The sequence below is a fragment of the Acanthaster planci genome, linkage group LG01, assembly GCF_054643075.1.
Source record: "Acanthaster planci isolate LZ-2023a linkage group LG01, COTS_SCS, whole genome shotgun sequence".
Classification (NCBI taxonomy): Eukaryota; Metazoa; Echinodermata; class Asteroidea; order Valvatida; family Acanthasteridae; genus Acanthaster; species Acanthaster planci.
Genome location: NC_141777.1, coordinates 12,975,015 through 12,988,634, shown reverse-complemented (window position 1 = coordinate 12,988,634; position 13,620 = coordinate 12,975,015). Strand labels below are relative to the sequence as shown.

General features: G+C 41.3%; 1 protein-coding gene across 2 annotated transcripts in view; it reads right to left on the bottom strand.

The window, feature by feature from the left end:
* Window positions 1-9,994, bottom strand: part of LOC110979464 (glycogen phosphorylase, brain form-like) — a 31,278-nt gene extending 21,284 nt beyond the window's left edge. For both annotated transcript variants that reach the window (XM_022235274.2, XM_022235275.2), the window contains exons 1-4: window positions 9,746-9,994; window positions 7,530-7,656; window positions 3,341-3,442; window positions 2,248-2,326 (exon numbers count right to left, since the gene is read on the bottom strand). In XM_022235274.2, the coding sequence (XP_022090966.2) occupies window positions 2,248-2,326; window positions 3,341-3,442; window positions 7,530-7,656; window positions 9,746-9,864 (427 nt within the window). In that variant the 5' untranslated portion in view covers window positions 9,865-9,994. The remainder of the gene's footprint in view (window positions 1-2,247; window positions 2,327-3,340; window positions 3,443-7,529; window positions 7,657-9,745) is intronic.
* Between the last annotated feature and the right edge of the window lie 3,626 nt (window positions 9,995-13,620).

Below are 13,620 nucleotides of genomic sequence, written 5' to 3'. Positions count from 1 at the left end.
TAAAAATGCACAATTCAATACACAATGAGTAGCACATACGAGCACTGGTGCATGTTCATGGTACATGCAGTTTGTGTCCATATACTGTATGCACATAAACTCACATGTGATATTCCCCATGCATTAAATCGGGTACTAACAGTATGTGCGGCATGCTGCCAGTGTGTAATGTAATGTACATGTATGTATGCAGTTCTGTCCCATAATATGGTGCACTCAATTTTTCCATTGACTTTCCTCATGCAGTGTTGCAAAAGTTCTTTTTTCGAAAAAATTTAAATCCATTCAGTAAAATCATTTGTTGAACCTTTGTGAACCATTTGACTTGTACAGATTTTTGTCCGAAATTCAAAAAAATGGCATCCAGAAATTGGGCACAAATTCAGCTGAGTGTTCCCTAGTGCGAATTTACACAAATCACCCGTGCAGACAATCCAATCCAACATTAACATTTCCACTCACATACCCAAGTACATGTAAAAGTTTGTAAGAAAAATATTCTTTTATTTTTGGGTGCACTTAAAGAGTTCACTGTGCACTTCCCCCCCCAAAAAAAAATTCAGAGACTCAGGCAAAAAAATAATTTCGTTGGAACCTTGTAGTCGGCATGTTAATTCCAAAATAATCAATGGGAATGCTGACGGCTTGATAAAACGTCACTTATTGCAAAATTTGAGGTAAAATATATTAAAAGTGAAATATTACTCTAGGTGTAAGGCTCTAGAGGCAAAAAATTGAAGTGCATCATGTCAGGGTAACGCAACAATGCACAGGTGTTTTCAAATCACTCACATGGAGTGTAATCAACACCCACTTCATCTTAAAACCAACATTGATAATTGATGACCACTCATCCCTTCCCCAAAATAATGAGCTGACCTTATTACCGTGGCAACATGTACATACATGTACATCTGCTGAGTAGAGTCTTGCTACAAAAATTATATGTACTAGTAACTATGCCAGAGGTACACATACATGTATTAATGGCTTACATGATCAAGTGTTTGAATGCACAGCAAAAACCTAATGTAGCCTCCGCTGGTGCACTTTGCAAAGTCTTTCATGTTGCAGGTGTGTAGCCATGTACATACATGTACATTTGTACATGCAGTGCACTGACAATGAAGTACAGTACAACACAATGACTGTCACATCATGGTCATAGGCTGCATGAATTACATGTATAATGCATGCTACCTGGACATTATTTTGTCCAGTGATGAACCACTTCTTGAATAATGACTCCAATGTATTCTGCATGTTCATGTATTTATGCATCATGGAATTCAGCGTTCACTCCATATGCACCAGCTTGGAGCTACCTGTACATGTACGTGTGTATATGATTTACAAGTGCATGCATTATCACACGCATATGTACAATGTATCATGCACAGGCTGGAGTCTTCCTGACAGCTTCATTAAACTAGATCTTCTAATCCCGCAAATCGCCCCGTCTATGTTCAAGCACCAATCATTTGACAGTGATCGAGTAAGACATTTGGTCATCACTTTTACTCTGCTGACGAGCATAAACTCTGCACTTCCTTGCGTTGAGAATGGGAAGTGGCCATACTGGTTGCTGCTGAATCATACTGAATCGATATTGTCTGTTTTCTTCACTTTTGTTGTGCTTTGTTTCAGTTTAAAAAAAAATCTTTTTAAGCATTAAGTGGCAAGTTACTCTGATTTTCATTTTCAGGTAGGAATTTAGCACCAGAAATCTTGGGACACTTCATCATTTTCCTGTTAAAGAATTTCAATGACAGTAGTGTGTACATGTACATGTTCCTAGGTATACGCGTGCAGGTACTGCATGACATGTACTGCACCAGCATTGTACATGTAGCTCATTGAACATAGACTTTGGTATTTCTACCCTGGAATACGCTAATATGCAAACACCTGTCAAATGCGTGGAAAAAGAAGACATTTTAAACACACCCACACTTGTTCAGTAGTTGTGGAGACAAGCACACGATGTTTCACCCACGTAGGGACTGAAAACATTTTGGGGACAGAGAAATGTTCCCACAACTTATTCCTAATTTGCCAAATAAAAGAAATTGTCCCCTTAACCAGGTGAAGGCCTACACTCACCAATACACGTACCGTAGGTGTACATATGTATCTTTATAACTGCAGCACTTGCTTTTACTTGAACTAAGTTCTCATGATTCTACATTCACATGAAATACATGTACATACATGTACATCAAGAAGGCTTCTCGTTTTATGTCTAACCTGCCAGACGCCCGAGACCACCATTTCCCAAGCCAGCATCCACCTCAATTTCTTCAAGCTCCTCAATGTTCAAACCAAGCTGCAAAGACAATTGCACGCAGCAACATTTTTTATTAAAGAAAACCTTCAAACATGCTAGAAATAAAACACGATGATGCTTGTAAACAGTTCAAGTGAGCTCACTCGGTAGAGTTCACTACATGTGTAACATCGTACAAAGTAAAGAAAGCTCCATCAATTTTCTTCTTGCCCACACTGTACATGTACGCTATGCACGTGGCACCCCCTAACATTGGCACTGGTTCTGAGTATGGTATAAATTACCAGTAATCATGGATGTTTTACAGATAACGTTGTTTTTGAAGCCTTTTGGTGCAGATGTTACGTAACCTACTGGTACGATATTTCAGGTGAATTTTTTTTGGAAGGGGAGGTACAAAGGTACATGTACATGTATAATTCTCACAATGAGATATAGGATTGTTATCACCTCCTCCCCACACACACAAGTGTGTATTTGCCTGCAACTGGGGACCCCCTATTGTTCCTCTTTTGTTTCTACTTTAACTTTTTTAGAAGACCACCCATATGTTTTGTGCACAGTTGTCAATTGGGACCCTCTGTCAATCGGGGACCTTATTGTCCGCTATTGTTCAGGGTCCCCAATTGAATGCAGAAACAAACTCACACCCACCAACCCACAAATCCCTCTCGGGTTTTTTTTTCTCAAATTTAAAATTTATGAAGGGTCAACCCCTTTCTATACCTGTACATGCAGTACACCTGATTTTGCTTTGTAATAACCTTCATAAGGTATGCTGAACTTCTTGTTGTCCAAGTCCCTCATGTCTGAGCAGAATCCTCGGAAGACATTACTTCCACTCTTAATTTAAGGACCACGATAAACATTGCATGTAAAAGGACTTTATCATTACACATGAACTAGTACATGTATGTTATTCCCTAAATGATCTTGTACCAGTAAAATCCTCCAAAACGCCCTTAATTTTTTGACCGACACAACAGTCAGCTAAACCTCCTGGGTGCTGATTGCTCTTAAAAAATAATAAAAAAAGATTCCTTGCAAACTTACCTGGTACAATGCCTCATCGCACTGGCTCTGGATTCCAAGGTTCACCATGGTATTTGTGAGAGTACGGCCGATGTAATACTCTAGAGATAGATAGTACACACGCTAGGAAAAAGAAAAAGAAATTATTTGCATGTTTATGTACATGTATACTTGTACGTATTGTGCGTATACATGTACCTGTACGCAAGTATTTTAGGTCATTTTTTCAGCTGGCAAAAATAATGTCAACAGGAATCCCAAAGTCCTGCTTTTTTTTCCCCTTTGTAAAATTGTACCGGTACATGTACGTACATGTACCGGTATATGGGGGGGGGTTGGATGATGCAGGGTACCAGTATGTAAACTCAAGCCTTATCTTAGAGTACCGGTATCTGTCTGCTGTCACATTTTATGCACTGCACTGAGCACCAGCTTAAGTGATCAAGCACACTTGACATTCAAATCTCAATTATCCAGGTCATGAGGACACGGTAAGGAAAGCATGTTTGACAGGGGATCTGATTCCTGCCCCGGGATGTACATGTAAATGTACATGTACATACCGTACATGTACATTTTGAACTTCAGGGCTGACATTATACGTAGAGTTACACATACATGTACATGGTAGCAATGTGTGAATTGATTAGCCTAAATCAAGCACAGGTATGAAATCAACCATGCCAACAAAGTTACATGTACGTGTAGATGCGAGCCACACTGAATGACATGCCACATTTGTGCTTCCTAATTATAGGATTCATACACGTACATATATAACCTACCGGTATAGATGTACACGTGTGTACAATTTGTTTGGGGATTTTTTAGGAAACCTCCACTGTTTAGTGTTTAAGACCAACATTTATCATGATCCCACCGACTCCGAATAATGCCATGGAGGGGGGGGAGGAAAAATGACGTTATTTTTCTCTGGACTGTTTTCTTGGTACATGTATTTTGAAAAAAACCATGGACCGTTTTTCTTTCCCACCCTACGTAGGTTAATTGCTTGGAAAATTAGACCTTTAGGATTTTATTCAATTTTTTTCTGCCCTCGTCCAAAATTTCATTCTTTGTTTGTATAAAATAAGGAAGCTGGCCAACGAGTAATTGTACAAATGTCCATAAGGCCCAAAACAGGGCTGCCAATGTGCTCTCATAAAGGACTCTGGCTTGGTGTTATGATATTGCTTGTTAAGTGTTAGCCTGTTTAGTATTTCATCTACAAAAATGTATAATTGCAGTATGTGATTACTGTCTCATCCGTATGTGAAATCGCTATTTTGGACTTACTAGTATTTTTGACTAGGCTAACATCAAAACCCAACTCAACATGCTCAAGGTTGCTCTTACTGATAAAAATAAAAATACGATTTCAAACACATTTATTTGTACTCAGACCAATTTGATTTGTAAATGATTGACGTTTGTTTCTGTGGATTTCAAACAAATACATGTATATGAAATGTGTCAAAAGTTTGATCTTAGAAAATCTTGATATTTATCAAAGCTTTCACCTAGATACATGTTCAACTAAGCTGACTAACTTCGCATGATGATTACAATGCATTTTTTAATGGATGCTGCAATATGCAGAAGCATGCTGGTATGTACAATGTAACTCTAGTTGGCCAACAGTAATCATCACAAATATCAAATGGCTTAGCTATTTGCATGGTCAGATATGGAATAGGTCAGCTAGTAGGCTCAGCCTTTCGAGCTAGGGAGACAGGTATCTCTGGCATGTGTGCAGTGTGCATTGTACATGTAGTCTACGTACCGATATCACACTGGTTATCAAGTCACAAAATGCATGCACTGCTTCAGTGGTGGTTAAACATGTCCAGAAATACGGTCATTCACACAAAAAGGTCACCCCTGAATATAATTTTTCAAACCCGTGAATTTTAATGTGCCTGAGATAAAAGCAAATTAGCATAATTTGTCAGAAAGGCCATAAAAGGTTACAAAAAGCAATTTCCAGTTGTTTTTTCCCACCCCAGATACATGTAATTGGGTCTGGATCTGCCCTTGTGATTTTGCCCAACCTGCAATTTAATACCACCCTCTGCTTCAAAGACATCCGTACCCAACAAAATGCAATGGATCGGTACCCAGCAAAATGCAATGGACCAGCACATAACAGCTGACAGTCTGACAACCATCATATACAATGTAATACATATGATGACACAAAGTTCTAAGCATAAATTATTATTTCAGCAACTATGCTTTCAATCTCTTGCAATGTACATGTATGTACATGTACACGTCCTGTACATTGTATTTCCTGGTATCCTGATGCCTACATTGATATCCCCACCCCCTAACACCTGAGCTTCGAACAAGGAAAAGTTGAAAAAGGAAGGGAAAAGGAAGTGCAAAGGCATTATCTGCACAAAATTTTGTTTAGAACTTGTTGAAACATTCCTTTTGCACTTCATGGTGGATGATAGTGTACCAATATGTACAAACGTATCCCAATTTTAGCGCCATGTATTATCTCAAAATGAAAATCTGAATCACCAACCAGTATTTAAAAAAAACAACGGTCATCATATTTAAACTGGCCATTTTTTGCTCAACCCGTTTTCCCCCAAAAATCAATGATGCTTGATTTCATTTTCTCCCACACCTACAATGATTTCCAATAAATGGAGCAACACTAACCCCTTTTGGCAATGTACCGAAGTTATCAAAACCTCTCAGTGACTCATGGGGATTCAAGGGAAACAACTGAAAGTGTGTGAAGTGAAATCAAATGTCACAGGTGCCATTATCCTCTGTCTAGCCATGGTCCAGTTTTTGGTAACAACTGCGAGAAACCAACCAAGCATGTACTGTTCCCAGTACTGTACATCAAAGAATTTTCCAAACAATACTGGTAGATACATGTATATTTATATAAGGTTATGCCAAAAAAGGAAAGTTTCCGTTTGCAGTTGGAAGTGAAGTGACTTACCCAAAGTGTCTAGTCCATGTAACTGTATATGGCTGCTGGATTTGAAATCCCCCTACATTACATGTAAGCGGGAGTTACAGGTACAATCCCTTACCACTTGGCCACACAAACTTGCACATGCACATATGTATGTACATGTACAGTGATCAGGCAAACCTTGCATTTGTTATACCCATTGTGAGACTTAATTGTGCCAATTTCACTGTCATTTACACGGAACTGTAATAATGTCAGCAGATATGACCACAGGCCAACTCTGAAGATGTTTTTCTCTTGTTCAAAATATGGGATCAAAAATTGATTTGTGACAGGACAGCATTAGTACCAATCTGAACATTCTGTGTGAATACATGGAGTTCGCAAATTCGGCAGTAAAACAGGATGAGATCCACAGTTTGGGGTGTCGGCAATAACAGAATTGGAAAGCTTCCTGGAAGATTTCTTTGGAAATGTCAACAGAAACGACGGTACCGGCACTTCCTGCCAATTATTCAATTGGGTTAAACCTGTTGAAGTTGTTGTATAAAGACAATTTCAGTGAAATGCACAGTTTTGCAACAAAATGTATTCACTTAAGTTAATACTGTTCCATTGCATTCATATATTACCGTGGTTTCACAATAGTTATCAATATCAATGTGATAAACAAAATACAGTGTAGCTGCAGTACAGTATTCTTGCACACAATGTTTCTGCAACTTTATACATGTACGTTCACTTCTTGTATAAAAACTATTTGAAAGTGCACTTTTTGGAACATCAGGTTGTCAATGCTTTGAAATAAGGTTGTCAACACTTCTGGGAAATTAGGTTCATTGCTTGCTTGTTGCAATCTGTATGTAAAAAATCGATCACCAAAGAATAGAAAGCTTAATGAAGAAAAATCTATATAAATGCAGGTTTAAGTTTTTATGCACCAATCAATGAAACATGAAGGTTTTCCTCCTGGAAATGATATTGTCACAGGTTGTCTTGCCAATATGGAAATTACTCATCAGCATGAACCAAAAAGGCAGCAGAAGATGCTTTGATGCAATGGAAAAAATATGGAAACTGAGGTTAACTGAGACAAAAAGGTGTAGTTTGGAGGTTTGTATTTATAAGAAAAAAGCCACTACACAACCCTTTAAATAACGTGTCACTCGGATAACTTTCCCACGGTGTTTGAAACAGACAAGTGTTAACCAGCAAACAATGCACAGAGGAACAGTGGCTAAAGGCCAACAGGAAATCTCTGTGTTTTACCTTGGGATCCTTTTCATAATAGTACTGTTGTGTTCGGATCCAACGTCCCACCAGGTGATCCCGCACAGCGTGAGCCAGAGCGATGTAGTAGTCACGTTTGGTGGCAACATTGCGATCTTTCACTAAGCTGTAATGACAACAGGAAGTGAATGGTTAACCCTAACTCCCTAGGGTGTGTGCAAAATCATATTAAAATTGGAGGATTCAGGGCTGTTAGGGTTAAGGAAGAAAAAAGAATTTAAAAAATGGAAACAACAGGTCCTGGCTTCAAGGATTGAAATACCATATCACCATTTTTCCACCTCCCCCATCCCCGGTTAAAAACCCTAATCTGTGGTTCAGTGGTCCAAAAAAAGGCCTCTGTCTAGGAAAAAGTGGAATTCTGCTTCATAGTAGACTCGTCTCAAGAGATACATGTAAGAAACAAGCCATAGCGAGCATGGTCTGAGTAACTTAGACTCTCTACAAATGGTCAGGTGATAGTAGAGTCCAAGTACCCTTCATAAGTTTTTCCTTCGATCAATCTATTTCACTACTAAGAATAGCTTGTACATTGTCGTACTTTGAACCATAATCCTCAGAATTCAAACCCCAAACAGTCCTGAAACTGTCAAATGCACCCTCTTTACCTGTAGGACTTCAATAGTGGCAATCAACGATTCAAATGGTGATGGGAAGGTTTACTCATATACGAGAAGAAAAGAGATATTTCCCATTCAAATTTGAAACCCTCTTGTTGGCTGAGCTAAAAGTTACCACCTTCAAGTAGCGACTCAAACAGTGCCTCAAGACGATGTCACAATGCGCCAGCTGAGCGTAGCATTAGGGTGACGTCTGCACGCGTATGCCAATGACTGTTTCATGATCGGTGCAGGTTCTGGTGTACAACTTAGTGTGGCCACAGCTACTGAACTCAGGAATTAGTCATCAGCATAGTGCACGTAGACACCGCATGCTGATTGTGAATGGTCGGCTCTGCGGGCACGTTATGACAACGTCTTTAGGTATGTTAGCATACAGTACAGGGATCGCTACATAAAGAGCATGGCGACTTTGAGCTCAGCGGACAAATGCTTTTCCACTTTGAACGGAAAATTGCTCTTTTCTTTCCATGTGAGAGTAACCCTTACCACCGCCATTTCAATCTTTGAATCCCACTCAAGCCTAAAGTGGGTGCATTAGCCAGTTTCAGGACTGTTGGCAGGGGGAGGGAGGTGAATTCTAATGATTTGGTTCAGGGTATGACGGTGTGTAAGCTAATTTTGAGTGAAATTGATTAATAGGGAAAGGTACATGGACTCTACTGAGTATCAGCTAATGCGTTATAAGAAAGGCAATTCTTAGCACCCGTAGTCAACTTGGACCCTACATTATCGCCCTTTTTTTAACTTTACGATATGATCTGCGGATAGTAAGGCCCAAGCAAATTTGCAGGGCATTTTGTCCTCCAAATGGCCACAAAACTAAATGTCCTGAATGAGTTATGGGAGGTACTAGTACTAGCCTGAGTAGGCTAACATGTAGGTTCAAGGATTACATGGATTACACTGTAGCCTTGCAGGTACACATGATGACGTAGTTAATTAGCGAACTTATAATGTGCACAATTAGTAACTCCACCTGCAACATACCTGTAATCTTCAAGCTCTACTTAGTACTTGTAGGCCTACCAATTACCCCCAGAATGTGGGAGTAGGGCGGACATTGGACCCTACAGTTCCGGGGGTACATGTACATGTATGTAGGCCGATACTGTGATTTATTGTGGCAGTCATTAATTTAAACATAGAGGAACTGGCTGTAAATAGCCTGACATCCATGGGTATATGTTGTTGCAAGATCCCTAATTTTACCCCCTACATAGGCTTATCATGCGTCATGAATATTAGGCCTATTTAATTTTCACAGTAGGGACCCGCTGGCATTGCTGGAGACTAGTTCAAGGCAGTCACAGACGTTTATTTAGGGCCCTTTCTACTCCTTGGGCTCCATGAATTGAGGGTGATACCCAACATTTTTGTTGGGCCTTTAATGCAAAGCCGCTACTAAATGTAGGTGATAAGTAGGGTCCAAAGTTACTCAGGCCATGCATGCGCCACGTCCTGGACCTCGCTGCTTCACTGTAGCCACGCAGGCCCAACATGCTTCACGCGTAAAAGTCGCTAGGGCTGGGCCCTAGCATCAAGTTGTCTAGCTCTAGGTCAATCTCATCTTACCTGAAATGAAGATGCCGGTTGAACGAAGTCTTGAAGTTGGTCACATCCTCCACTTCAGCAATCCCTCGGACACTGATCTGTTTCTGTCTATCTGAATCAGACTTCGGTGTGGCTGCCATAGCGACTCGAATGAAGAGAGAATGAGCAAATCTACTGCACTCCCGAATTGCCCAGCCTCCCGATGACCCGACTGCTCGTCAGCTCAGGCGTACGTGCGATCTGGATAGCTCGTGTTATGTTGTAATGGTGTGCGTATAATGCATATGGCGCGGTACGGCGCCGGGTACCTGGTGCATGAAAGCACAGTAAATTTTTATCTACACCGCTTTTCAGTCAACAGACATGTTGCGCATGCGTAAAAGCTAATCTATACATAACCTAAGAAGCTCGGAGGCATGTTTTGACCGATGCTTGGTGCAGAAAAAAATAGTACTGAATAGAGCCGTGTTTGAACTTTGAACTCCCACATCTGATCGTTGAGAGGGGCGTCACCGTAGCCAGAGAAGCTTGCATCCTGTCCAAGCCGAGCTGCAATCCAGCGCCTGGAAGCATCATTATTGAACTAGTGCAGCTAATATTCTTACAAAGGCATATCGGGCCGATCATGGACCGATCCAGCACCTGAATTAGCTTTTGAGTTGGGAACGGCTGCAGTGGCGTAGCGAGGATTCACTAGTGGGGGGGGGGGCACCAGTATCTTGGCGGGGGGACGGCTTTCATTGATATGGTTTTTTGGGGGCAAGTTTTTGTTAGCCTTGTTCAATACCCATTCTTCCGTTTTTTTTTGGGGGGGGGATCGGGGGGCACCAGGAAATTGTGGGGAGCCCGTGCCCCCCCCCCGGTTGGCTGTATATGCCACTGAACGGCCGGAGGGGACAAGTTATTGGCTAAGGAATACGAACAAATGCAAAAACATCTGACGACAGAAGAAGCGCAAAAACATCGAGCAAAACATGCTCATAAATCCCCTCAGAAGCCAACCTAATTCACTCTCTTCACTAGTGCCAAAACCCGTCCCACCTCCTCCATATCGCATCGTTGCCCCTTTCAAGCAGTCGTGCCCTTTATCTGACTCCACGTCTCTGATTAAAGTTTCACTTCAAATCTCAGCATTTTATTATCTCTTTAATACCTTCTTCTTCCTTAGATTCTTGACGGGTCACTCCCTCTTCACGCTTTCGTCCTTATTGTAGGCCTACCTATTTGCAGATCCGTTGGTGAGGACCTACGGGGGCAAAGCGATTTAGGGGACAGTAGTTTCAAAGTGAATTTCAGATTTAGCCTCTCCGCTCAGAGAGGCCTTTAAAGAGGTTAGCTACAAAGATTTCCAAGTTTTCTGGCCCAACCCCCCCTCCCAAGACAACAATAGCCTATGAAAATATGCTTCTCGATCTGCTCATGTTACTTTTAGTCCACACTGACCGTTGTTCGTCGTTTCTTTCACCGCCCTGTGCGAAAAATTCATACATGTACATGTACATTACTTGTACAGGAACACCCACCCGCATTGACATGTGGAATGATGTGACACGCACATCTAGAAAAATGCCACGAACGCAGTCAGGGTAGTGGACTACCCTTGTCTATGCCCTCCCTTCACACGACGCGACACCTCCGGTTATCGGAAAGCATTTTTTCAGCAATTGTTTCTTTTACATTTTATAAACTTTTCGTCACATGAACATAAATGCATTTGTTTGAAAATGGCAGAAGTTCAGCCCGAAAATGCTCCAAACAGACGAGAAATTGTGTTTGCGGACATGTATTTTGTGTTTTTACTGGAAAAGATTCCTTTATCACAGTGAATAAATAGGAAGGGTTGTTGTAATGCTATATCGCGTGTACTCCACAAGTCATATCACGTTTTAATTGTTACGATATGCTAAATAAAAAAGCCAATAAGCTATCAATAACATCCAAAGAATGATAATAAATGAAAACAAATAATCTCAACATGCACCTCCTTTGTAGCTTTAACAACAGTAGATTACAGTAACATTACTGTAAATGCGGTTCAAGTTTTATGGTCCTCATGTTGTTTCAATACTATATTCTTTGGAATTGGGGTACACATCAAAACACGCACTGTATATATTATTAGGATTCTATGGAATCCTTGCCGTGTAGTTTGATGAGGCGTGCACTGTTTTTGTTTACTACTTTAGGCTATTTTGAGATACGTCTAAACAAAGGCTATACAACGTCATAATTATACAATAAATTTCACCTCAACGTGCGATGAAAACTATGCAGTCCGCATGTCTACGATGTATACGTGAACAAACCGCCTTAAGAAGCACCACCTTCATCGGTTGAAAAGATCCATGCTGATGGGGCGTGTTCATTTTGTTGGTACCGACGAGACTGTAACAGCTTGGAGCAGTTCCCACCAAAGGAGCCTCTGTTGCCATAGGAAACTTTATTGCGTTAGCTCTTGGTCTAGCTTGGGGCTCATAAAAGGCGTCTCTTTACTTTTAGGACTTCTGGTTGGAAGTAGCACTCTCCTCCACCCAATAATATCTGTACGCAGTCATAAACTCACTATGATTCACTCCACCATTTCTTAATTTTCCACAATGGAGCTTTCTTTCTTCAGCTCGTTTACCAGATGCTTTCAACATAATCATTTCATTTCAAACGCAATGTGAGCAGCTTTCACACGGAAAATGACACATCTAAGACTTATCCACCCAAGTTTCTTTTCACATCTTTTTCCTGGAGCCTCCCACCTCGAGTGTCCATTTGTGTGGGGCGAATTGCATTTTTAAGACAAAAATCACATACACAAGTGCTACCCCTACCCATGGAAAACAGAGCGGCCCATTATTTCACGCACTGAGATGAAAAAAAAAGACCGTCTCCGACCCCCAGCTAGCAATAAAAGTTCGCCAATTGAGCCACTTGCTTGGTGCTTAAACTACCCTCTCTTGGCCAATAACGGAGTCCATACTGTGACCGGATTAAACTCGAACTGTATTAGGTCTACCTTGCACAGGCTTTTATAAGTCAATACATGTAGCTTATACAGTCAGGTAGATGGTATTGTTTTTAAGAACGCCTCTGCATCCAACAACATCTAATCTCGCCGACGACATCCTTACAGTCCTGTCTGAATCGCCTGTTTGCAATCCCGTAAAGTAGTGGGTTTGTGACATTGTTGATGTACAATACGAATAAAAGGTAGTCGATTGTTTCAGGAAGCATGCCCCCTTGGTAGATCAGAGAGCCACCTGCGGTGAGATAGAAACCTGCACGAATTAAATACGGCACCCACGTCACCAGGAGAACCGCACTTGTTGTGCATGTGCAACTAGACCAGCACATGAACAACACTTGCGTCCACAGCCAGCACAGGAGAAGGTGTTGCCATCTACTGCCGGTCAACCATGGTGGCCATCATGAGCTCTTTGATAGGTATCTAGGCGCTTCTGTTCTACTGCTGTCTTGGAGCTGCGTACGACTCCACGCCACCCTGGCCTGGACATTGTTTGGTCTTCCCATGTTTCAACGTCCACATTGGCAATCTTTAAGTGCCGCTTGAGGAAGCCTAAGCGTAGCTTTTGACCACCCCGCATCCGCTTCCCTTCACAGAGATCACCATAGAACACAAGTTTAAGGAAGCTGTGGTCTGGCATCCTCCTGACATGCCCAGCCCATCTGAGAGTTAACGCAGTAATCATGGCTTCAGCACCAATTGTTTCTGCTTTTTCCAAGACTGCCGTATCTTGTTCTTTGTCCTGCCACTTGATTCCCATGATCTGCTGTAGACGTCTTACTTGGGTTCTTGTTAGTCTTTTGATATTTCCCGTGGAGCGTCATTTTAGTAGCATAAAGTAGTGATGGTAGTACCGCAGTGTTGTAAATCCTGGCGTTAC